General features: G+C 46.5%; 1 protein-coding gene across 1 annotated transcript; it reads left to right on the forward strand.

Annotated features, from left to right (window-relative positions):
- Positions 1-620: 620 nt before the first annotated feature.
- Positions 621-12,213, forward strand: NELFB (negative elongation factor complex member B). The gene is made up of 13 exons (XM_068656721.1): positions 621-811; positions 1,063-1,226; positions 1,425-1,524; positions 2,295-2,525; positions 4,206-4,391; positions 5,705-5,817; positions 6,524-6,626; positions 7,461-7,556; positions 8,244-8,386; positions 9,364-9,470; positions 10,413-10,554; positions 11,340-11,448; positions 11,706-12,213. Exons 1-13 carry the CDS (start codon positions 710-712, stop codon positions 11,841-11,843), a joined length of 1,734 nt encoding a protein of 577 aa, XP_068512822.1. The 5' UTR covers positions 621-709; the 3' UTR covers positions 11,844-12,213.
- The last annotated feature ends 14,306 nt before the right edge of the window (positions 12,214-26,519 follow it).

The following is a 26,519-nucleotide window of genomic DNA, read 5'->3' on the forward strand; positions in this document are numbered from 1 at the left end:
TGTGTGCAGCAGCTGCTTGCACCAGGGTGGCTGTCTGAGGGCTTATGGACACTGGCTGGTCACGGTAGTTTAGACTGACTTCATGGTACTGATAAAAGCACCCTTGAGACACAGGACTCTTAGTCTTGCCCTTGCTACTAGCCTTTTGGGGGCTCTAAATCACATGGGTTTTGCTTTGATTGTTCTGCTAACTGATGGGCAATTGCCAAAGGGCTTTCTGCGAGGACTTGGACTTGAACTCTTGCAAACTCTAGATATGTAAATATCCCGACGCAGCCAAGAGAGAAAGTAATGCAACCTGCTTCTGTGCCCCATGGCTGGATAATGGTATTGAGGTATGAGGTGTCTGTGTACGAGCTCACACAAACTTTGGCTTCCAGCCAGGAAGGGGAGAGCACAGCCCTGGTGCACGGCTGCAGAGCTCTAGCAACTATCCCGAAACTTGGCGCTGGCGGCGGCCAAACAACGGACGGGGAAAGGCCTCTTCCCTGCTGAGTGCCGTTTTTGGTGGCGTTTCCCGATTTCACCACTTCCAGCGGGGCAGAAAAGCTGCTTTGGGCCGCAGGCGGCCCGGAACCTTCGGTGCGGCGCTGCGCGTTCCGCGGGACGGGAAGGGCGGCGGGACCGCGCTGCGCTGGGGGACCGGGCAGCGGGGCGGACCGCGGCGGGGCCGTGGCGGGAGCGGGCCGGGGGGGGCGGCGGGGCCGCCATGTACGCGGGGCTGCAGGAGCTGGGGGTGGCCAACGGCGAGGACCTGAAGGAGACGCTGACCAACTGCACCGAGCCGCTCAAGGCCATCGAGCAGTTCCAGGTGAGGCGGGGTCGCCATGGAGACGCCCGGCCTGCACCGGGCCTCGGCGGGAGCCCCCCGGGGAGCGGGGCTGGGTGTGGGGAGGGGGCGACAAGACCCGAGGAGGGGGTGTCTGTGCTTTGTTTTGTGTGTTGCTTTCTTTGCTTTTTTTTTTTCTTTTTCCCTTTTTTGTTTCTTTTAAAGCCAGCATGGCTTCAGCAGCCCTCGCTGTCGCTCCCTGACCGCCCCCTGTTCCGTGTTTGTGTTGGCAGACAGAAAATGGGGTCCTCCTGCCCTCCCTGCAGTCGGCGCTGCCCTTCCTGGACCTGCACGGCACCCCCCGGCTGGAGTTCCACCAGTCGGTGTTCGACGAGCTGAGGGAGAAGCTGCTGGAGCGGGTCTCGGCCATCGCTTTGGAAGGGAAAGTTGAGGAAAGGTTTGTCGGCAGGGTTCTTGGTTATTCGCAGTGAGCTGTAAATTTAATGTGAAAGCTACAACAGATGAGAAAATAAGAAATCTCTCTGCAAAGGAGAGTTGACTTTTCCGGGGGTTCAAGTTCCAGTGTTTGAGATAAGCCGCTTTGGTCCTTTGCTGTTAAATGGTAGTAGAGCATCGTGCTCTTCTGTGTTTTTAGGTACAAGAAGCTGGAAGATCTCCTGGAGAAAAGCTTTTCCTTGGTCAAGATGCCTTCCATACAGCCCGTGGTAATGTGTGTCATGAAGCACTTGCCCAAGGTAAAATCGCTGCTCCCCTTGGCCTGTTCTGTTACATCTCTGTTACACCATTTCTCTTAGTTGGGCAGGGTTGCAAGCTCTGGCTGCAGACCCTCTGCAAGTGTTAGGAACTGACTGGAAAACTTGATTCTCATGGCTTTTAACAGCTCTGTACTGAGGTGTTAATTCAAAAAGCATTTTACTTCTTCAAAATCTGGTGGGACAGTTGCCCTACTTTATTTAATATATGCACCTTTCTAAAAGAAGTCAAGTTCACTGATACATGAATTTTTCTATAGCTGACTGAAAATCCATAGCAAATGGAAAGTAAAACTTGAAGAATGCAATTAGAAGCAGGCAGGATTGAAATTCAGATTTGTGAAACAAAAATCTCTATGAATAGCATTATTAAAAGTATCATATCGTAGTTAAGGTAATGGGTACAGAACTGTCACTATCAGAACTTTTATAAGCCACTGAATTTTAAATCATCACTCCAAATCGTACTGTCACATACATAAAGTCTTTTGTTCTCTTTGAAAGAAATAAGGAAAAACTTGATGTGTAACTTGCTTGCTTAAGAATTTAAGTGTCTTAGGACTAGCTTATTGCTACTGGAGTAGGGAAGGCAAAAGATGAGACTGTGATATCTTATTTAATTGTATTGTTTTGTAAATTACTAGACTGCCTGGGATGGCGATTTAGATGTCCTCTGCAGTCGCTTACCTATTGCTTGGACAGTCAGCCAGGTGAGGTTCTCTACACTTAGGTAACTGCTCTGTTGATCACAGGTCCCTGAGAAGAAGCTGAAGTTGGTAATGGCCGATAAGGATTTGTATAAAGCATGTGCAGTGGAGGTGAAGCGCCAGATTTGGCAGGATAACCAGGCGCTGTTTGGTGATGAGGTATCTCCGCTGCTGAAACAATATATCCTGGAGAAAGAAAACATTCTCTTCAGCAATGAAATTTCTGTCTTGAACAATTTCTTCAGTCCGTCTCCCAAAGCAAGACGGCAGGGAGAGGTAAGGACAAGGAAACCTCTTAAGACACACTTGTGAATGTTGTTTGTTACCTTGCAGTCAACCTCATCAAACAGTGAGGTGTTCGTTTCAACCACCCAACTTTGCTACTAAATTTGCAAAGTATTTTGCAACAAAATACTTTGGCTGGACAAAGTATTTGCAAGAAATACATTCCATTATGTCTTCCACATCTTGATCAAAGCAGCAGGAATTACTTTAATAGTTGCTTGAGGCAGTGTAATAATTGATTAATGTTCTGAGCTGGTTATGAACTTTTAAATGTTTTTCTGTATTGCTCAGTCTGGCTTTAATATCCCTCAGCTGTTCTGAAAGCAGAGCATTTCTTATCGAATCAATTTGATTATCTTAAGTGGTTTTTTTTTGTTTGTTTGTTTTTTTAAGCAGGACAGAGAAACCAACATTTTTTTTTTCTTAGTTGGAAAGGAACATAGAAAGTTCCTATCCTAAGCTGGCTTTCAGAAAAGTTGCTCTTTGGATGGAATTACATGAGGGGACAGAGCTGATCTAACACTGCTGCTGGAAAGGCAGGTGGTGCTCCTGCCCTCCCTCCCTCTGGCTCTGGTGATATCAGCCCCTTCCATGAGCTGATTCAGCTCAGTAAGTGCTACAGAATCTTCAGCAAATAAAACCAGTAAGTGGGTTTCCAAGGCAGTGAGCTAAATCTGCTCAAAGAAGAGATCATCTGGGATGAAACCCTTTGCAAAGTGTCTGCCTGTGTGAGCCATCCTTTTTGTGCCAGGGAACAGTGGCATAGATGTTAGGAGTGGGTCTCTCTCTTTTTAGCAACAGCAAGCTATGAGATTGGATCAGCTGCAATGTGTCACTTAGGGGACTTTTTCTCCAAAAGGGAAATACCAGAGTTTCTGTAAGGACCTTTGTACTGAGAATGCAAAGGAATACCAGGGATAAGGAAGTACAGAGCTTTCGTTTCAAAGGAGTACCACATCTGTTACAGTTACGCGGGGGATGTGGTTTGGATCTGTTTTGCTTTCAAAAGCCAGCTTCTAGTGCTGGTACTGTGGTGCAATTGGTTTCAGATTTATACTGCAGACTTCACCTTCATTCACATGTCCACAGCCTGTAAATAGATAGAAATACAACAAGTCTTTCAAAAAAAATGAGCTGCTTTCCATGTTACAGTAATTATTACATTATTTGATACCAGGTAACTGAGCACCTTAACTTTGCAAATGCTGCTGCTACTTTCCACACCCCCCCCAAGAGAGCCTGTTTTCAAAATGCCTGGCTTCCTGGCTCTCTCATGGCTGTGAAAGATTTGCTCAGCATCTCTTGAAGAAGCACTTTGTCAAATCCTGATTTGAGATCATAAAATATCACGAGTTGGAAGGGACCCATAAGGATCATCAAATCCAACTCCTGGCACCGCACAGGCCTACCCAAAAGTTTAGACCATGTGACTAAGTGCACAGTCCAAATGCTTCTTAAATTCAGACAGGCTTGGTGCAGTGACTACTTCACTGGGGAGCTTGTTGCAGTGTGCAACCACCCTCCAAACCACCCAAATAATTGCTTTTGAGGAGCTCAGGTCAATGCAGATGTTTCAGATTTGATAAATCACTTGGAATAAATAACATTTTGCGTGTGTGTGGTCATGGTATTTCTTGGTACTGAGTGCACATTTTTCCCCTTTGGGTTTAGGTGGTTCAGAAGCTGACTCAGATGATTGGGAAGAACGTGAAGCTCTACGATATGGTGTTGCAGTTTCTGAGAACATTGTTCCTTCGGACAAGGAATGTTCATTACTGCACGCTACGGGCAGAGCTCCTGATGTCACTGCATGACCTGGAAATCAGTGAAATCTGCACCGTTGACCCCTGTCATAAGGTATTAATCATGTGGGACAGATGGGAGTATTACTGGAGAATTTTCTGTTTCGCCCACTCCTGTGCATACCTGCTGCCCTGCAGGACTTCAGACCAGAGAAGATGAGTCCTCTCTGTGAAGAGAGTTCAGACCTTGAATCCAAAAGTCATCTTATAGTCCTTGGAACTTCAGGTGAAAATTTCATCTTGGTTAACCAGCAGCTTGCTTCATTTCATAACCCATAAATCATTCAAATTGATGGTACTCGTGGAGCGTTAAAAACAGCATCTAATCTGACCTATGTAGAAGCTGCAAAAAATAAGCGAAAACATTAGCTAGCCCCAGGTTCTTAATCAAAGCTTGCTTTCCTTCCTGTTGTGCTGGTGTGATACACTCCATCTGTCAGTAAACTGTGTGTGTAACATTAAATACTTTGGATCCTGAATTTTAAAAACTATTAGAATACTGGGGTGTGGTGGGCCTGGTGTTAGCGTCACATCAGGGTTTTGTTACTGGTCCTTTGTCCATGGTCGGCATCGTTCTGATCTACAAGAAGACTTCTTTTTCTAAGTAACACTGCCAAGTTTTATGTGTATTCTGCTTATAGAGAGTATGTCCTAGAGTGATGATCAATATTACTGCATGCTCTTTAACATCTTCAGATCAAGAGTCTCAAAATCAGTATACAGTGACTGAATAGAAAAGAGCAATTCTTGTTCAGGTTACAGATTGTTTTCAGGTGACTGCATTTTGCCACCATATAATGGTGTGAGGAATGTAAGCCACGATGAAAGCATCCCAGAAAATTGAGCAAGTTTTTTCTGTCTTGACAGCTGAAATGTTGAGAAAAACGTGTGTTGTTTTCTTTAAGGGTGGGAAAAACAAACAAACAAACAACAATTTTAGGTCAGATAAGATGTCTTACTCAACTGTCTTTTCCATTTGATATGAAAGCAGAGAGCTCCAGAAGGTAACCCCTTCTTACAAGGTGGGAGTGGTAGTGCCATGGCTAAAATATCCTACCTTATTGCTGTTAATTGATACAGCTTCAGTGTGAGCCTCAATTGCCAGGGAATGCCTGTCTTGGAATGGGAGAAAGTGGCGATAGTTTAACTTATATCGGTACCTCTGACCTCTTCTTGGGATGTTTGTATGTTTGAGCTCCTCTGTATTTGTGATCAGCTTGCTACCATACCCAAGTATATTAACAAAGCTTATTAACTCCAGAGATTTGGAGGTCATTCCAAGTCTGTTTTCTCTGATATTGTGTTTTCTATTGCCAGTTCAATGAGCTCTGTCATTATTGTTAAGCTTTCTTCTTTTTTTTTGAACAGTTCACCTGGTGCCTTGATGCCTGCATTCGAGAGAAGTTTGTGGACAACAAGAGAGCTCGGGAATTGCAAGGATTTTTGGATGGAGTGAAGAAGGGACAAGAACAAGTTTTGGGGTAAGCCACTTAGGCTGTTTATTGAGAAACTGGAAATCGGTTCCGAGCAGTCACAACATCTAGCTTGTTTTTTAGGTGTTAATTCTTCCCCAGAGCTAGACAGCAGCTAGTAATTCTTCTGTGTGGTCAAATGCAGTGGATTCATCAGCATTACTGCAGACACGTTCTGGTGAAAAAACTTGTACTGCTTAAGTTACTACCCTTGAGTGATTGTTGCAGTCTCCTTTATGGCCTGGTAATGGGCTGTGTGAGGTCTCCTGTTTGATTTCATCACAAAAGATGTTCAGTAATTATTTTCAGTGACTTGAAGGAGCGTGTTATCTGAAGAAACATTCACAGCTTTTTTTACAAAGGCATGAGAAACTTTATGGGGTGGACACCTGTAGGTAATAAGTGACAGAAATTCAGGTTTTGCATTACAATTGTAAGGGTATTGTTGCAGCAGTTGCCTTGTGTCCCTCCTCTTTAACAGTGGTTTCTGTGTGTTGTTTGTTTTTTTTTTTTTTTTTTTTAAGTGTACAGAAGTGCATGTACCGCTTTGACATTAGATGTGATAGTTGACGGGATTACAAGAACAGGCTCAAACATCTTACTCCAGTGAGACGCATTTTCTTAAGAAGCTAGTGTCATACAGTGGGACATGGACCTGGGCTGCAGGGGTGACTGTTAGGTGTGACGTGTGTTTGATTTTTGCTTCTTCTCTCAGGGACTTATCGATGATCTTGTGTGATCCCTTTGCCATTAACACCTTAGCCTTGAGTACCATAAGGCACCTGCAAGACCTGGTAGGGCAGGACACCTTACCCAGGGTGAGTGTTGCAGCACATGTACCTGGAGTGAATCTCTCTTAACTGAATAGCATCCATCAGCAAAAGACTGGCAATATGGAAGAAGTATCATTAAGTTCTCTAGTGTGTGTGTAAATTGAAATAAGAGAAATGTAATCCTGGCTTCCCATTTGTAGTACATGCCTTAGAGCTCTGCAGGAGCTGTTTGGAGATGGGCATTTTGGAGCTCTGAACTGACAACAAATTCTTTGCATGGTTCATTCTGTCCTAACAGCTATGCATATACATACATCCCTGCTTTGTCCTTCCATCAGTTTACCTAACAGCAGCAGCCTTTATTCCCTGTGTGAGTCTTTTGCTGTATTTATCCTGGAGTTGTTAAATTTTGTTGTTGGATAAAATAACTTCTTTGTGGCAGTTTGACAGAAAATTGTTTTGGTTTTAGGGCACAATATAAATGAAAATTTGTTGTTGTTCTTACACTTCCCATTTCTTACTTCTGCTGAAATGACTTGATTCATCCTGTCATGTTGTATTTCAGTATCCTAATTTGGCTGGACACATTTAAAAAGAGTGTCCTGATCACACTGGCTGCATACTTCTTGGCACATTGTAAAATGTTACAAAAAAAACATCTCTCAGGTGTGCCTGTTGTTCTTTAAGCTGTTTGATTCCTATTTGAGGAATCAGCTATCAATTAAATTTGAGAACTGAATGCCTCTAGCAATATTTGAGAAGACTGTTAGTGCAGGAGTGCTTTGACTGTAAACCACTGCTTCCAAAGAAATATCTGTAAGTGCAAATTGTGGAATATCAAACTATCTGTGTTTTTTTTCCTACTCCTTAAAATTCGAGGAAAGTCCAGATCTACTACTGCTCCTTAGGATGCTGTCCTTGGGACAGGGGGCCTGGGACATGATTGACAGTCAAGTCTTCAAGGAACCAAAAATGGTGAGCTTCCTTAGATTTGATTCTTATTTGGTTTGCATTATGAGTCCCTGATTTAATCTTCAAGTCAGCTTCCTGCATTCCTCTCATCAGTGATTTAGAAAAAGACATGCAAGTGGTTACCGAGCAGCAGCTCAAATGGACGTGCTGTAAGCTCCATTTACCTGACTGTCTGTCCCTTACTGTTTTTTAATTGAACTGTTCCTCAATTAAAATCTGTAGCCTTCCATTCTGTGTTTCTGATAGAACACAGGTTGCTCTGCCTTGCATGGAGAGAAGATGCACTAAAACTCTTTTCTATTGCTACTCTAGTTATGCATTGATCCCTGTCAGTTAAGGCCGTGAAGAAAATTATTTGTAATATCTGAAAAAGAGATGGTAGCTTCCTTAACATGCAGTACTTGGAGATTGGAAAAGGTCCCTTGGAAGAGAAACTATGTAATTGTCCAGAGTAACAGCTGTGCTCAAATTCTTTCCATAGATCAGGTGAAATACAGCTTTCCTTATTACCAGTGGATAATGTGGAAGTGAATTTTTCAAGAAATTTGAAGTCTGAAAGCTTGCTTTCCTAGGTGTAGGGTGGGGCTATTAATATTGCCTTAATATTTGTTACAGTGCTGTGGGACTGTTAGGTGGCATGAACTGATTGATGAAAACATTGTTCTTTCCCCTTTCTTCAATCCCTCTAAGGAAGTTGAGCTGATCACTAAGTTCTTGCCGATGCTGATGTCTTTTGTGGTGGATGACCACACGTTCAATGTAGATCAGAAACTGCCCTCGGAGGAGAAGGGGCCAATTCCCTACCCCAGCACCATTCCTGAAGCTTTCACCAAGTACGTAATCTGCCTTACCAGCCTTTTACATATCAGACTTATTGATAAAGCAAAACATCAAGGAGCCAAACAATAGTGACAGGAGAAAATACTGCATGTGGTAAAGTGAAGGCTTTTTTGGGTAAGATTTAGTCCTGGTTAATCAGGCTTGCACTTTACCTTCTGCAGAACAGGTTTGCACCACAATTCCTCAAATAAAATACATCTACATAAAGTACTGTTTCTTGCTATGACCATATTTTCAGCAGGGTGAATATCGAAGTACTTGGTATTACTCCTTTCAGATGCGCTGATTGTAACTTCCCAAGCAGTGAATGATGAGTATTTGAGTGATACAACTTAATCTGGGTGCAGCTGGATAAGTGCCATGCTCGCCACCTGGAGAGTGCTATTGTAAATCATAAATTTTGCGTTTTTGTTACACAGACACTCTCTGAAGACAGCCTATCACTCTGGGGGCTTCAAAGAGATAATTAAAAATCCTCATTGTGCTCTGTCATATTCAGATTTTGTGCTAATTTCCAGCACAATTCTTTGTATGCTAGAATATAGAGTACTATATCCCAGTACTTGTATTTAAAATTGTTTTATGACAGTGCTGACATTTGACCTTTGGGAAACCTTAAAACAAAACACTATTGTGCTTTGTATAATTTTTGAATGCTAGTACCTGTTTTAAAACCCATTTTGGATGATCACTTATCATTAATGCTATTTAAAATGCACACAATCAAATCAAATTGTTTAATTGTAAGGCAACGCAATGCTGGCTGAACAATATTTTTTTCTGGACTGTGCCAGTGGACTTAGTGACGATCATCTATCTGCTCAGTCACTGAGCAGCTGCTTTCAGTGGGTTTGAGGTTAGTCATTCCTGTAACTGCTTGATTCCTGTCCATCACCGTTCTAAACTCTCTTGAAGAAAACAAAAACAAAACTGTTTTATTGATTAAGAAACTTTGCTTCTCTTGTAACAGATTCTTGCAGGACAACAGAATAGCTTGTGAGATTGGGCTATACTACATCCTTCACATCACCAAACAGAGGAACAAGAATGCTTTCCTCAGGCTTCTGCCAGCACTAGGTGCGTTTTGGTCTTGTCTTTTATTCTGTAGCTGTTTGCCTTGTCTTGGAGACCCAGGAGGCAAGTAACAATCTGAAATGAAACTGGTTTCAGAGACGAAGACGGATGTTCAGCTTTTGGCTCTTCTGGTGACTTAATTGTAAAGCCCTGCAGAATGACGTGGTTGTTTTTGTCTGCAATTAGGATACTTTTCTCCTGATCCAAGAATTTAGGGGTAGTGGCTGAAAGTCAGTAGTTCCTTACATCAAAGGCTGTATTAACAATGGAATTAGCTGAGAGCTATTTGGAATGAATGAAAGATAAAAAGCAGGTGGCTTAATTCTGCTGCTGCTCACAGTAATTGCATATGACCAAAAATTCTTGGGACTTGGCTTTGTGTGGTTAAAAAACCTGTAACAAAACAGGACTGAACACAGCCCTAAATTCTTCTCTGACTTACTTGATTTCTCTGGGTTAAGTTGCATGAGAGCTCTGAAGCAATTGTAGGAATCGTTGCTCCCAATAATGGGGGGCTCACTTCCCACTCTCTCCCTCACTGGTGTTCTTTGGGCCCTTTGCTTAACTACCAGCTCATTTACATGGGTGACTTTTTCCACTGGTAGGTGATTTGCATCTGTTCACTTTGAGGTCTGAGAAGTGCAACAAGGTGGATGTGGCTGTAAGCAGAGGACTGTGGAGAAGTATAGCAGGGGGACCCTGTGATTTTGGCAGCAGCAAGCTGCTCTGTTTGACCTCAGTCTTCAAGATATCACGGGTTTTCTGCATACATTTCTCAGACCTCTGCTCCTAATGTAGAAGCTCATAGCCACCTTCCTGGGTTACCTGTTGTAAAAGCCAATAAGGAAAAGGTTTTGCAAAGTTCTCAACAAGAACATCTGCTTATGTAGTCAAGGTTTGGCACATCCTTGCAAGTCTCAGTCTCTCTTTTTTCATGTTGTACAGTTGAGACATTCAGTGACCTGGCCTTCGGTGACATATTTCTGCATCTGCTCACTGGTAACCTCACACTTCTGGGTGACGAATTTGCACTTGAGGAGTTCTGCACCAGTCTCTTTGACGGCTTTTTTCTCACTGCTTGCTCAAGGTAAATCTGATTTTGCTCAGATGTGTTTATGAGATAGCTGTGAGAGGCTGTACTTTGAGCTATTGTTTAATATTTCAGCAAATTCTTCATGCGTAGTTGAGATCTTAGCCTGATACTGTTTCTCTTTTAGGAAAGGCTTATGTTTTGTTTAAAAAAACTTGAACAGCAAAATTGTTAGTTGTTAATTGTAAATTATTGCTTAAACTGTAATTGTTCTCAAGCTGGAGTTGCAAAAGATAATATCCTTTGTGTTTTGTGATAGCTGTGACTAGGAAGCAGTAACTGCAGCTCTTTGCAGTATCAGCAGCACACAGCAAACCTGTTTGTTAGTTCTTTTAAGTCAGTGTGGTTCAGCTGGTGGCCAGATCTGGGAGGCTTGCTGTTCAGGCATGGCAGTATTCAGTGCTGCTGCTGCCACTGCCATTTCCTCCACGTGCACTGAGGGCCAAATATCCTCCTCTGTGTGCATGTGGCCTATTCGGTGCAGCTGAGAGACAAAAATATCTGCCATGTGCTGTAGTCTGTGCTTAAAATCCACCTCTCCTTCCCCATGGTTGCTACCGTTGGTCCACCCTTGTTGAATTAATTACATGAATTGCTTGGAAGTCTAAGGCAGGGTTAGCACTTTGGCATGCAGGCAATTCTCAGTTACTTGGGGAGATTACAACAAAGCTGGCAGTCTGTGGCTGTGTCAGGTATTCTTCTGGTAGTGTTGCTATAGGCTTCTCATTCTTTGAGACTGATTGTTTATATCAGTTATTCTGTTCTAAAATTGCTTTTTGCAGAAAGGAGAATGTACATAGACATGTGCTGAGACTGCTGCTTCATCTGCATCACAAAGTGGCGCCTGCCAAATTAGAGTCTCTCCAGAAGGCTTTGGAACCCAACAAACAGGTAAGAAGGGAAACATGAGAAAGGGAAAATTAATTGCAAATGAAAGCAGCTGCCTTTCCAGACGTTGCTTAATGGAACACGTGCTCTGCTCAGATAGCAGCTTTCCAAGTTGTCTTAATTACCTTGTAACTTCCTCTTTCTGTGTTGGTTTGTGTTAAAACATTGAGGGTAATTGCAAATTTAGTGCTGTAGCTAGTAGTAGCAAGAATGAAGTCTGACTCTCCTGTTTGTCCCCTTCTCTAAATCTCTTTCTGCAGAGTGGGGAACCTGTGAAGGAGCTTTATAACCAACTCACTGAGAAACTGGAGCTTCGCAAGCCTAGTCCAGCCGAAGTGACTGAGACTCCCTCCATGGAACTGCCCTTGCCCACTGTGCCCACACCAGCCTCACGCTGAGCTATGTCTGTAGTGCAAAAGTGAGACATGAGAAAAACTAACCTAGTGCTCAGCAGCGTGAAGGCACTGTACTGCCTTGTCAAGTGTCTCTGCCTACAGGGTGGTAACAAACAAACAAACAAAAGCCACTGAAGCTCTTTCAGGAAACACTGCAGTTTACCCAACTCACTGGCTCTTGCTGGTTAGAAAACTCTGTATGCAGTGCATTGCAGAGGTTTACTTTTCTTAAAGATAGCTGAGCGTCTTCTTGTAGATCACTTAAAACTGACTGTACAATTTTTTTTTCAAAAACAAAAGGCGTATTTTTAAGCTTTGCATCTTGTATTCTTAAACTCTATTTCAAAAACTGATAAATGAGTGTCTAACTTGGGGTTGAGTGGATAGTGTGAACTCCTGAAGGCTAAGCGTAGCTTTTTCCCTGGCTGTTAATGTGCTTCTTTGGGTCTTTAGATCAGATGCTCAGCAGATGGAAATGTCAGAGGAAATAAGCTCCACTGATATGATTTCCTGTCTGAGGTTCTAGCTCTTCGCTACGTGGTAAGACATGCTGCATTAGTCAGAGATGTCTACCACTGACAGTAGACCAAGAAGCAATGAGCAGCTATCTTATGAAGAAGGCCACAAATTGAGTCTGGCTCTTGCTCGCCTTTTCTCCCCACTTTTCTTCAAAGGAGTAGCTTTAAGTGAATCTTGGAGCCGGTGAAGTAAAACCAGAACTACTGTGTTCCCAAATGGCAGTGGGGTTTGAGTGTAGGTTTTGAGTGACTTTCTAACTGAAAAAATAGCCTGTATCTTCATGGCTTATCTGTGTTGCTGTCTGTACTGATACTGTTAATTCCTGTTCTTCTTTTACTGCTGCCTCAGTGTAAATGTCAGGCAGTGTGCAGGAAGGTGAGCATGGGAAAAGAATAAGATGTGTGAGTTTGCAAGTGACTTTGCATTTATTTCAGCAAGTACAATATATCTGAAAAGAATCTCACTGGACCTCTAAGCAGAAAGCTGTCTGCCTGAATTGTTCTGAATTGCAGAATAACTCAGGTATTAAAGGCACCTCTAAGGGTCTTCAGTTCACCCTCAGACTAGTGCCAAACCTAGACGAGGCTGCTCAGGAGCAGGACTTTGTATTTATCTCTTAATTTCTTGAGGTATCTGTCAGGCCATTTCTCTAGCCTGTTGAGTTCCCTCTGAACAGGAGCTCTGCCCGGCGTGTCAGCCATTCTCACAACTTGATATCATTTGCAAACTTGCTGAGGGTGTGTTCTGTCTTCAGGTTACAAATAGAGGCATTAAATAATATTAGCCCCATTACTGACCCCTAAGGAATGTTACGTGTAGCTGGCTGCCGGTTGGACTTTGTGCTGTTGGTCACAACCCTCTGGACCTGGTATCTTGCCAGTTTTCCACGTGGCAATCTGCACCACAGCAAAGGGGTTTGGCTGTATGTGTTCTTCAGGCGGTTGTGTCCAAAGCCCTTTAAAGTCAAGGTAAACTCTGCTGCTCTCCCCTCATCTACCAAGCCAGGTATCCCTTCTTAGAAGGTTATCAGGTTTGTCACAATTAACCCTTGGGATTTGCCCACCTGTACTGGCTGCACCCAGTTACTTTCTTGCCAGTCTTTTATTTTTCCTATCACCCTTTTTTTTTTTGTCTTGGGACTTGAGCACTCCCAATGCCAAGTCATATTCATGAGACTTCTCCATTTCCTGAAGCTGTGTCCAAAAAAACCAAAAAGGTGCTTGTTAAGCAGAGATGGAAATCCCTCCCTAAAGCTGCTGACTCCCTCTTTGTGTCATTTTCTTTCTCCTGAGATTGGGTTCTGCATGAGGAAAGTGAGCGTCATCTCCATTGCCTCCGTGCCTCCTTGTTTTTCCATTTATGCAGGGACTTGTCTGTATCTCATGGGAAAACTGGGAAGGCAGGTTGGGTTTGTGTACAGACAAGGGTGCTGCCCTCTAGTCCAAGCTGCCTTTGTGCACTCTAACTCCTGGGGTCAGTATTGCTTTTGGCAGACTCTCGGCAGTTCTTGGCATCGAACTTGCTGGAAACAGGAACTGGTTATTACAATCAATCCTCTCTTACAAAGCTTTGTTTTTAAACTGTTCAAACTGTCATGTAACTTACACAGCAACATCCCACACTGCTGGTGAACCTTTCGCAACGAACCTTCTCAAGTCCGTGTTCTCAGGCTCTGAGTTTATTTTAGGTTTGTGTTAGGGATTCTTTCTGTCACTAAAGGCTTCCCATGTACCGCAGGGTGACTTGCTCTGCTCCTGAAGCATGAACTTCTTTTAATCCAGTCTGACTGTGCTTTTTATTATTAGGCAGAATGTCGTCGTGTGTTTTAGCCTGTACCCACAATGCTGATTTTTTTTTCCCCCCGTTTTTTCAGATGGCACAAAGACATTGAAGCCCAGAGCACAAACTCTGCAGGTTGTTGCTTCGGCTGAGGAGGGGAAATCTGTGGGCAGGGGAGAATGGGAATGGCTGCCAGTCCGTACTCTCTTGGCCACCTTTCTTGCAAAAAGATGTGATAAGTTAGAGGAAACAATTTTCAGAAAATATTTTCAAAAGTGAGTGTCGAAGTCTGTTACCATTCTTTGAGGTGAGAATAGTTTTGCTCCAGAACTTACACAGACTAATGCTTTTGGGTGAGATTGCCCAGCGGCACACTGCCAGGTGCAGTACCACTGCGCTGTTCATGGGAATTGTGTTTTTTTTCCCTCTTCAAGTATCCCTTTGCAATTGATGCCGAGATGCAGTGCGGTGCAAGCAGCGTGCAGTGCTGTGGATGCTCGCTGGAGGGCAGCGCACCACCGACTGCCCTTCCCTGCCGCCCGAAATCCCTCCCAGCTTGGCACGGAGCATGGAGCTGGAGCTGCTCCCTGTTTGCACTCATGTTACAGTTTGTCTTTACGACGGGGATGCGATACCTGCGGTACGGAAAAATAGTGTATTCTCTCCAAACCTGCTGCGCCTGACTGGGGAATGAGTTTTTGCAATGAATTCTAATTAGCTTGAGCAATCTGGTCCTCTCTGTGTGCTTTTCCAGGGAGATCATAGTAACTAATAGCCCAGAGAGGTTCTTCAGGCTTTTTGGATGGTTAACATTTAACTGAAATTTTATGTTGAGCTGTGAAACTGGTCATTTGGATTGAGCTACATTAGCAGGTTGATAGAGCACTGTAACTGCGATATTGCAGTTGATAAAAGCAGCTCTGAAATTCAGTTAATGAGGCCTCAACTAGCAGAAGAACCGGGTCTACTTTATACAAAATTAGTGGAAAAGATGGTTACTGTGTAACTTCCTGACATACTGATTTGATGCCGGAAAGCTCTTTGTAGACCCGAGCTATAAGGAGACAGAACAAATCTACTTGGACAGAAGGACCATGAAGACCCCTCCCGGGTACCCATCAGCTGTTGAGAGTCTCCTCTGTTTTGCCAGAACTTTGTGGGATTTAGGTGATTCCTGGCCGACTCTCTATATAAAAGCATAAAGGAAATCTGCCATAGGTTTAACTTTGAAGAACTGAGTTAGAAAGTTAGAACATGCTGGCCTGCTTGTGCAGTGCACATGTGGGCTGTTCTTGCAGAGGGAAAGCTCAGGCTGTCCTGAACTTCCCCGCTGAGCTCCCTGGATGTCTGGCTCAGGACACAGGTCGGCCAACAGCCAGCTGGGGGCTGCTCTGGTGTGGATCAGGAGGCTCCTGCTGCCAGCTCCCTCCCTGCTCCTTACATGATACGGTTCTACCTTGCTAGGGGAGCAGCCGGTTCCTCGCACCTGGGCAGCTGTCAGCAACTGCCAGGGACCAGCCTTCATCTTTCAAGGCTGGACAGGCTTTGGTGTGTGGCCCTTCACAGGGAAAACGATGCTCTACCGTCGTTATCTCCCCTGCCTTAAACTAAGCTCCATGGCTACCAATCTCCTCTTGTTCTAATGTCATGCCTCAGCCCACTGTGCTGCCTCAGGTAAAGCTCGATTTTGGGCCAAAGCAAGGAGCTGGGTATCAGGCTTACAAGTGGTCCTCTGCTCTGTCCCAACAGGACTTTACAGTGGCAGGGAGATTCCTGCAGGGGAGGCTCTGTGCCTCCCCAAACACTGCCCCAGCACGGTCCTTACCAGTATCACTTTGGGGAACAGGTATGAAAATTCACCAAAGTGAGCCTGGTAAAAACAACTTACTGACATATAAACATCATGCTCCCCTTCTCAAGTATTTAAAGCTTCAAAACCCAAATAATCAGGTTTTCTGGCCTTAATAATTTCAGCAGCCACAGAACCTCAGGGAAGCATCTGTTGTGTTTTCACATGATGTGCTCTTGGCTACCTCCTGCTGTACCGGTGCATCACCAGACAACGCACAGAGCTCCCTGGGAAGGAGCAGAGGTTGTCAGCCCCAGACAGCACAGAGCTCTCCGGATCTTTCTCTGTACTGCTGAAGTGCTTGGAAAGCCACCAAATTGTTCTTGCTATGATTTCCAAGATTGGCTGCCGGGGTGTGTGTTGTTGAAGCAGATATATGCATCTTTACACGCATCTTCTCAGCCCGATGAGGTTTGTGCCATGAAGAGGTGCAAAACTGCACTGGAGTACCAGGGCTTGATCCTCCTTTGGTGGGAGTGGAAGGTCACAGCAGGGAGCGGTATGAGATCAGATCCTGGGCGCTCTGTAGGCGGTGCTGCTCATCTTGGCTTTGTCTGCAGTTCAGCGAGTTGCCGAATTTCCCCTTCTCAGCAAGTCTTTGGGTGGTGTCAATTCCTGTGGTGGTTTTCTTATTTGGCATGAGGACTGTGGTCCTTTGCTGGCTTTTTCCTACTGACTTTGCCTTGAGCAGCCTGCAGCACCTGATGTTAGGCTGGACCCATCCAGTTCAGGGATTTAAACTTTGACCTTTTGATGAGGAACTATGTGTGTCCACCCAGTGCCTTGAGCTCTACAATTTAGACAGGAGGCACTCTCACACCTCCTTTGCTCAGAAGCAGTGGAAGGACAGCAAGGGAAGGGGTGAGCTCGACAGACGGGATGGTTACTGTTGTGACAGAGTACCCAGAAGCCTTTTTCTCTAGAAGAGCCTTCAGTTATGCTACGGTCACAGTGTCTCAACAGAGTCATTAGGGGTGCAACAAGAAACCCCGTTGCACCAATTTCCTCCCACAGAAGGAAGCTCATTGTTCAAAAAGAGGGCTGGATCCTGACAGCTGCAATTCCTGCACTTCTCCGGATTAAACTTAAACTGGTGGAAAAGAACAGTTACGAAATCAACCTCCTAGAGAGCGCTGATTGCCAGCTCTGGATTTCCAACCCGTTGACAGTATTTCCCACATAGTCCCACAAAATTCACAGCTGGGACTGTTGTAAGGGTGGGCTCCACCAAGCTGTAGCTTCAAGGATAAAAAGAGGTGGGGACCCAGCAATTTGAAGGCATTGTTGTGCATCTTCACATGTCTGAACACTCCCGAGCATCTGCTTGTTGGCAGAACACCCTGTTCCCCCTTGCTGCTGTGGGCAGGGAGCTGTTTGAAAAGTGGTCAGGAACAATGGGTTGCGATGCAGATGGCCGGAAGGAAGCTGGGCATTTAAAAGGAGTGTCACAAAGTCTGGAGCAGATGTCACACAACAGAAAACTGAATTATCCGTCCCCGAGATACTCTGCTGGTGGAGCTGCTACATGGTTTGGGCTTCACACTCACCTACATTTTAATTGCAGTAAGTGGGAGACCTCCGCTGTAAGCAAGGATCCCCTTATCCAGCTTCCCTGGAGATGGAGGTCTTGCTTTGACTTTGGAAAAGCATCTAGTCCAGAAAACAAAGAGACATGAAAAATCGTGTTAATTCCCTTTTCAGAATAATTCAGCTATTTCATGGTGGAGAACGACACAAGTGTTACCTGTAGGTATATAAACAGGTACTTCTGGGTGCTCTAAATGCTATTTTAGATCCCCTTACACTGGGGTTATGTCTTGGTCCAGTGGAAGTGGTGGTGAGAAGTAACCGGCAGCAACACCAGCTGCATGGGGCAGGAGCCGTGCCACAGCCTGAGCCTTCTGGCGCTCTCCTGTCAGCAAGGAGGAGATTGAATGACACAGGGTGGTTTGGGCAGTTTCTGGCCTTTCTTGCATTTTTGACAGATGGCGCACACGCTGATCTATGTTTTCTTTTATACAGTGGTAAAAAGCTATGGAATAGAAATGCCGTTATTAATAAGCTGTCTCTGGAGAGACATCTCAGTGGAGCAGCTTTTCAGGATGAGTAAGTATTTCCACAAAGTTGTCCTCACAGCTCTGGTAGATCCTACTGTACCCTGCAGAGGTGTCTGCTCTCCAGCTTGCTTTTTACCTTTGTATCTCATCAGGCCACGCTGTTAGTAAGGGCTGAGCCCTGCAGGGCTCATGGACTTGTCCGAGCTCTGTTGCCACAGCTTGGAACCCACAAACAAGATCTGGGCATCCTTACCAGCACCCTCCCTCCTCCAGAGCCAGGCTTGGTGGCACAAACAAGGGGCAAGTCAGCTTCCTGGAGCTCCGTGTGGGTGTAAGGCAGGGATTAAGGGCAGCTCCACCCAAATATAGGTCACGGTGTTGAGGACACCTCGGACAGGGTTTCAGTTCTATGGCTGCTCCACTCTTACCACCCTGCATTCACTGCTCCTCCGATTCCTCTCCTCTGCTTCTTGCCCTGGGGCACCTGGTGCTCACTAACTCATCGTCGGTCCGTTGCCTTCAGCACCATTCTCTCCTCTCCCTTATGTGACCCCAGCAAAAAATGTGGTGTAAATAGCAAGGATCGTTCCCATCTAGGCGAGGGCAGAAACTTTCCCCCTTTCCTTCGGAGAGGTTCCCAAGGGACACATCGTCTGCCAGGGCAGCAGGGGGTTCTTGGCTGGGTGGGGGGCTCATGCCCTAGCTCAGGGTACTCACAAGGGTGTGGGCAGCTGGTATTTGCTTCTTCTAATTCTTTACTGCAAGTTCTATTAAAAACTGCCTTTACTTTTGTGCTGGGTTTGTAGGTCAGCACCTAGAAAGATTTTTGTAAGGTTGGGAAGTTCCTTACTTCCCAGGGGAATCAGCTTTTAAACCTGACTAATGCCACCTTCTGCAGTGCAAGAAGGACCACAAGTGAGGAGAGGAGTGCCCACTGGTTTTTAGAGACCTTCCTAAAGATAATGAGGTCAGTCCAACTTGAAGAATAACTGCACAGAAAGCAACTAAAACTGTGTGGGTGGCTTTGGCCTGCTGGACCTGCAGGGGGGGTTCAGTGAGAAGGACTCGAAGCAGCTGGATGTAGCAAAACCAGCTTCCTTTTCTTGCAAAACAATTGCACAATGGGCAAAGGTGTCTTACCTGGGCCTATAAACAGCTACTCGGAGAGGAGCTGTGTTGCTGCTTCTCCTGATCAGCAGGACTCGGCCTGTGCTCGGAAGAGGAAAAGCAGCAGCATTGGACTGCAGCACCTGCACCTGCTTGTGTTAAAAGCAGCTGCCCAGAACTGAGCAGTGGTGTCTGTCTTGTTCTCCACATGCTGTGGATGTGGTAAGGAAATAAGTAAGAAGATGCCTGTAACCATACACCCAGCCTGAGTCAAACAAATCACTTTCTGGTTCCTGTGGTGTTGTCAGAGAAAAAAGTCCAGAACCCAGGAGCCAATTACTTCGGAGTTTTGTGTTTTGTTTTGTTTTTCTTTCCTCTAGCATCAAGTTGCTGTGCCAAAGCTGTGTTGGCTGATCAGGGTTAACAGAATTAGAAAGTGATGAAATGTTGATAAAACCCTGGTGATGAGTCATTAGCATACAAAGCAATCTGGTGACTAAGAACACAAGTTTTGTATTCCCATTTTTCAAGCACATGTATAGGTAGGAGCAATTAAAAATCCCCAGAAGAAATCTGTCTCAGAGCAGATTCTTTGCCTTTGATTAGTGCTGTGGAAGGTGCTGACAAATTGTGCAGTGCTTCTTTTTCATTTTAACTGAAAATCCCGTTGCCTACCCACTTGTGAAGGCTGGGTTCTGCTCTCTCCTGGCTTTGTGGCCGGTTGTATTTCCACTTCACCGTCTGCTTCCAAATCTGTTGGATGTCTGAGCTCAGGAAGGAAACTCTGCATGTGCTTGAGAAAGGGGGGAGCCAGAGGCAGGTGAAGTTTATTCCCCTGAATTGCTCTTGAAGGCTCGTTCAAGATGTCAGAGTCACTGGTGACTCACAAAACGATGCCAGTGGAGCAACAGCAAAGCATCCAATTCTGTAGGTCACAGCCAGATCTGTTACCAGCCCATGGCCTACTCCACATGGGCACCGTGTTCTGTTTAATCTCTGGTAAGCAATCATGTAATTACAAAGGGCTTCCTACAAACAGGTTCCTTGAGGAGAGGCCAAAGGGCAGAGAAGGGAATCTGTTCTCCACCTCACCTCTCCCAGCACCACCACCTTCATGGGCTTTGTATGGAGGTGCAGGACCCCTTGTAGCTAATACCGTGCTGTCTGCGGTATTTGAAGACCTGAGATCCACTTTCACTTGCACTCTACCGAAGTGGTGGTACTTCCACCAGTCAGCCCAGTGCTCTGACTGCTAGCCACGGGGATTGCTGTGTCTTCTGCACCCCACAGGAGTTCTGGACCAGGACCCCACAGCCCGTTGCAGGAGCTTTTTGTCCTGATCTTTCCGTTTGGCCTGTCTGAGGGAAGTTCAGTGTTCCCAGTCCTTGACTGTTGTGCTAACTGGGTTTACTGCCCCAAACAATAATTGCTGTCTTTCTGTGATGCAGTTTAGAGACTGCGTGAATTCTGTGAACTTTAGGAAGGGTGGGTCTTCCAGGTCGTTAGTCAGCTGTGCCTCCTCCCACGTGGAGAAATGGGGTGATGAGTGCTTCCAAGAAGCTTGAAGGAAGGTGATCTTCAGGTGTTGCAGTGTGCCCTTGGGGCTGTAATGAATGTAAATACTGACATCTACCAATTCTCTTTTAAAAATCTCTTTAGTGCTAAAGAGGCCCAAACTGTAATCCAGCGAAGAGGGAAATTGGCCCTGAGCAGGCCCGGAGTGACACAGCCCTGTTCCTCAGTCCCTTGGCTTATAAGAATGGAAACAGTGAGGCTGGTGGAGATGCTTTGTGCTGCTTGCAGGTGGCTCAGGTATCCTGGATTTTTCTTCCAGCCCAACTAGCTGGGTCAGGTGTCTCAGACAAAGGAGCCTGGCCTCATTTCCATCGTGCTTTCACAAAGGAATCACAGGCCTTGGTGTGCGGCTGCTTCTGCTGCTGGAGCATCAGATTTCCTCAGTGCACCAGTGGTTCAGCTCTGCCACAGTTTGTTTTCTGGCTGCTTAAACCGTGAGCTGAAAGCACTGACCTCAGCATTGATTTCTGTCCCACCAAAACCTGGGCAGGTCGCACCGTATCCCAGAGCCTGCTCCTCATTTCCTTCTGTTATTCCAAACCTGCCTCAGTCCAGGCTTGCTGGTATTCCCTCTGCCCTGCTTCCTCCTGGTTCAGCCTTGGAGAAATTTTCTTCTGTGCCAGTTCTTTCACACAACTTTATCCATATTTGACCTACTTGTCATTTTTGTAGAGTCATCTGAAAACAGCAGGAGAGGGAGAGGGATGATGGATCTGAGGGGTGCTGGCTCTTGATAAAAAACATTTGCAGAACAGCGGACACCTCACGCAAATCAAGGCCGTGGTCTGCAGGTAAGGTGTGTTTCAGCATGCAGCTGTCTGTTATGTGATAGCTTTGTATCCATGCTTTCTTGGCATGTCTGTCTTATAAAGCTGGCTACCAACGTGTGCAACAGCCCAGTGAATATTCGCTCCATACCCTTAGGAGTCCCCAGCGTGCTCGTGAGCTGCTTCTGTACCTCTGCTCAGGGGCTATCGGCCCGACTGGAAGCCGGACTCACACGGGTGCTTCCACAAGGCTGGGCCCTTGGCCTGGTCCTGAGCTCAGGCTGGGGCAGAGGGGAGGTGGCTGCGGGGCTGTGAGCTGCCCCCTGGCCTGGGGCATGGTGCCTCTGCCACCAGGAGAGCAGCCGGGCCCTTTCAGCTCCCTCATGGCTGCAACAGATTTCCAAAAACACTGACCCGAATTGGCACTGGCACGCTTCAGTCAGGCGTGGCGCTTCCCTCTGCGCGCTCCCTGGTGTGTTTAGCAATGGGAATTCACACCCAGTCCCACGCATAATCCCTTAGCAAACATTAACTCGCCGCTCCTAGTGGCGGGGTGCAGCAGACCAAAGCAGAAAATATTTCAATTCCCTGGCACATTTCTTTGGTATAAGAGTAACCTTGATTTTCAGTAGCGTTGATCAGATTGCTCATAGCAAGTATTTTTCACCGTAACGTTTTTTTTTTTTGAATCCTTGGAAATTTTGACAAGTCACTAAGCTGTCTGGAAACAAACAAACAAAATCCTTAGTAAGAGCTGTGGGCTCTGGCAATAACTCGGGGGTTACTGCCTTTCTGCCTCGCATATCACTAAGACTGAATCGGTGTCATTTTTAGCTGGAGACTAAAATTGTACGGTAAAGCTCAGGTAACTTTTTAAAGACTTAAGAATTTCAGACGTAGGCAGCGTTTGCTTGAATATAGAGGATGGCAAAAGAGCAGAAGCAAGGCATTTAAGTCTACAGTCTGCTGGGATTTTCAATATTATTAAACGAGCATTAGTCAATCAAGGTGTAATGTATGGCAACAAGCAGATTAAAAAAAAAAAAAAAAAAGAGCACCTAATACAAAACTAGGAGTAAGTTGTAACGTGTTATCCTGCCAGTCTTTCCCCCGTAATTTCTCTCTTGAATTTCATGTAAAACACTGCTCTCCCCTGGAACAAAGGAGTCACGTTGCCTTTGTTCATTAAAAATTGCATATGTATAAAATGTCAGTGTTGTCTAAAACCCCTCGCTGTATGACTTGTGCCATACATCAGAACCCATCTCCTGCAGCCTGGCAACTCTCTCTGTTGCTATAGGGACGCGGCTCCGCCATCCTGTCACAGGGAATCTCAAGCATTTCAGAGCTGCTACAACACCTCCAGCCCTCGCGTGTTTCATTCACTTGCTCGCTCCCATCCAGGAGTGCTTCTCCTCCGAATCTGGAGTTACTCAGCACTTCTGAACTCGTAAATGAAACAGCGTTCGTTAGCTGAAGAAAAGCCACACGATATTTTGAGGCACGCGTTTGGCTGGGATGTTCTTACTGCCCCTGGGCTTGTTTCACGTGCAGACACACAGTGTAATTAGCATCCCCTGCTGCGCATTATATTTGTCTTGGCGTACTTAAAACTATCACAATCCCTGGCTTTTGTGCACCTGTCTGCAGCTCTATACTGAAGGGCAAAAGTTTCTGAGCGAAACATCCTGCCTTGAGGGCTAGGCCCACGGGTAAGGCAATCCGTTAGCAGAGAAGAAACTTCCTCGTGGTGAGTTTGTTGTGAGTCTGGGTGCGATGTGGCTGTCGTGCTTCTTGTCAGATTGTGCTGTCCATAGTGCCAGACCCCACACCACGGCCAGCACAAGCCCAGAGGCGCGTGCACTCTTGTAGGTGCTGCGCAGATCTCGGGGGCTGCAGTGTTTGCCCCTCGTCTGGCACAGCCCCACCGAGGAAAGGCAGGGTGCTCGACCTGCCTTCCTGCTTCCAGGTAATCCTGGTAGTGAGCTAATTGCTGAGGGCTTGCTGCTTGTCCTGTGGAACGATTCCACTGGAATAATGTAAATTGTGTGTAAGATGTGCTTGGAAATACAAGGCAGATATTAATAAGGCTTGATTTTAAGTGATGAAAAAAAAAGGGCTTATTTATTATTATTATTATTTTTTTTACCCTTCCTTATAGACAAGTGTCTGAATGAGACAGAGCTGTTTTTGCCATGCTGGAAATACCAGGCGTGTGTATTGCGTGGTGTCCTGGGGCTCTGTGCAGGAGGAAGGGAGAGGCCCCAGGGCCCCGGTGTCACCCGCACCTCAGCTGAATGCAGTCCCGCACTGCCAGGCAGGAAGAGATGCAGGGGCTGGGAGAGGAGCTCTGGTGTGGAAAAGGCTGGGAGCTGTGGCTCCAGGATTTTCCTGCTCATCAGGAACACCCCGAGGGTTTCACTACAGTGGGAATAATAGCTAAAGATTTAAGCGAGGGCTAATAACAAGGAGAATAAAATAAGACTGCGAGAAAAGCAAGCAGAAAAGATTTCTCAGCTGCAGAATACTCCGTAACGCTGCAAAACAACATTGGCTCACTGCAGACCGAAATCCGGAGCCGCTCGGAGATTCCCCAGTCATTGACTGGTTTTAATGTATTCCTCGCAGCCAGCCAGCGCTCCGCTTGCGGGCACGGCAGCCAACGCGCCCCCGCCAATCACCGCCGCTGGAGCCGGGCTGCTCCTGCGAGGAACGTGAAGGAAGCCGATGGCTGCGGAGCAATGCAGACAAAGCAGGAGTGAGAGGCAGACAAAAGGGATGGAGTCCCAGGAGATGTGATCCACCCCGTTAAAGGAGGCGTCCGTAGCCTCTGCAGCTGTGTTGATGCTGCTTCGCGCAAGAGGCACCAGCCTCTCGTCCCCCCCGGGAGATCGTTAAGGCATTAATTGCCTCTGCACAAAACCCGGCCGTGAGGCTGCTCCTCGGCAGCCGCCCGCTCCTGCCTCCAGCCCTCGCCGGTTCAGAGATCCCGGCCAGCAGGAGCGGCGCCCCTCCAGCTGGCCCCCGGGGATCAGATGTCACCTGTACCCAATGAAGCAGATCCCGAAGTGCCACGAATGGATCCCAGGATTCTTATTTTCCTCCTCTACGTGATGATCCTTCACGAGCTGGTGAGTGGCTGGATGGAGTACCAAAAGCAGATAGCCAAGCCGAAGAAGCAGGCGGGTCCGGTGTGGTCTTCTAGGTGAGTTGTTGTTGTTGTTGTGCTTTCGAAGGGTGAACGGCTCGGTCCTGAAGCGGGTATGTTCTGGTGGGGAAGCTTTTGTGTGCCTGCATCACTCCCTGTAGACGTGTGCGTGTTCCTGTCTGTTGTGTGGCGATGCACACAGGTAGGATTAGGTCCGTTAATCTTTTGAGCTTGTGTTGTCTGAGCACGCCGTGTGTTTGACACACAGGTCCAGGTGCCTGTGATTTGTTTTTCTGTGGCAATGTGCTGCAACTCAGCATGTTCCCCTGACTCAGGTTCCTGACCAACAAGCCTTGAAAATGAAAATGTGGGTACCACTTCAGGCAGGATGCTCATCAATGAGACACAGACCTCTAAGGACTTTGTAATCAGAGTATTTCTTGCTAAATCACCAGCGTGCATGTCACTATCTCTCCGTCTCCTCCCACCCTCTGGGCTGTGCCCACTACACAAATCCCTTTATTGTTTTCTGCCCAACAACAAAAATAGGCTCTAGAAATAAGGCAATAGGAGGAAAACCCTGTGTACCTTTAAAATTCAAATATGTTTCTGCAAACATTGCACTGTATGCTTGGGGTAATCATGGCCTTAATATTGTCTTACAAAGAAAAATATCTTGGCAGTTCTGTGTTGGCTGCACGGTTAGAGACTTGCACCCTGGAATCCAAAATTCACCTCCTGCCGGGTCTCGGGCCGTGGCACCAACGTGTCGTGGCTTTGGATCTAGGATGATGCCCGTGACCCAGTTTGCTCTCGGTCTGGCAGCCGCAGCACAGCGAGCAGAGCTGGCGGCTCCCCGTTAATCCTAATCCCGTGACGTGCAGCATCCCAGCCGCAGACACAGCCCCGTGCTGGGTGCTGCACGCGCTGACGGTGCCTCCACGGAGGGGAAGGCAGAGGTGCAAGCTTGTCCCCGGTTGTCCCCAGATCCTGTTGACAGATGCTAGCCAGGAGACGCCAGACTCTTCATCTGCAGCTGAGGGATAAATTTGCTGGCTGCATTTCCTGACCAGCAAAGCTGAGCTGCACCTTGTGCTGTGCAGTTGTACCAGTAACGTGATTTGCACTGGGAATGCAGCCATGGGTAGAGGCAGCTCCAGTGGAGAAATAGCTTGAAAGCGATGGGCTGGCTGGGTTATATCTGAGGACAGAGACAGGTTTTGCCTCGCTGGCTTCAGGGAAGAGCACAGGGAGGTATTGGAGGATGACTCGCCTGGGTCTGAGGCACCCCAGTGCTGGCAAATGGATGTGATGCGGAAAACCTAATGAATATTTTATTTACCAGCAGCCAGCAAACAACCTGCATTCAGGCAGGATAATGTCATAGGATGGAGCTTTCAAAGAGAACCTAAGGGAAGAAGGCACCCCACCAGAAACAAAAACATCCCCATGGGGCTGGCATCTGACCCAGCCTCTGCTGGGGAGCTGGGACTGGGCGGGAGGGTTTGTGCAGAGCCCCACACCCTGGGCACATCCCCGCCTTTCCCATCCGAGCCCAGCCCTGCCCTTGTGCCCATCGCTGTTGTACCTGGCCTGGACTAGTACCTGCGGTGACTCGTGCTGATGCTCAGGACCTTTGGCTGTGGCCACAGGATGGATGCAAGGGCTCGTGCTAGAGCTCAGGGCAGGAGGTGAGCGGGGAGGCTGTAAGCACTGTGCTGGTTGCTTTGGTGGCTGGGCTGTAGCACAGCAGGGTAAAGGGCATCTCTGGGTACCCCGTGTCCTTGTAGGGGTGCTGACCATGGCATCATTTATTTTGCACCTTTAGCTGAGTCCAGACAGCCTGGGAAAGCAGAGCTGCCAGCTCTGTGTGCATCA

Source organism: Anas acuta, chromosome 20 (assembly GCF_963932015.1).
Source record: "Anas acuta chromosome 20, bAnaAcu1.1, whole genome shotgun sequence".
NCBI lineage: Eukaryota > Metazoa > Chordata > Aves > Anseriformes > Anatidae > Anas > Anas acuta.

Coding starts and splice junctions, on each gene's coding strand:
- NELFB (XM_068656721.1), top strand. CDS start 710: ATGTACGCGGGGCTGCAGGAGCTGGGGGTGGCCAACGGCGAGGACCTG. Junction 5,818..6,523: donor GGACAAGAACAAGTTTTGGG/GTAAGCCACTTA, acceptor TTCTTCTCTCAG/GGACTTATCGATGATCTTGT. Junction 11,449..11,705: donor CTTTGGAACCCAACAAACAG/GTAAGAAGGGAA, acceptor CTCTTTCTGCAG/AGTGGGGAACCTGTGAAGGA.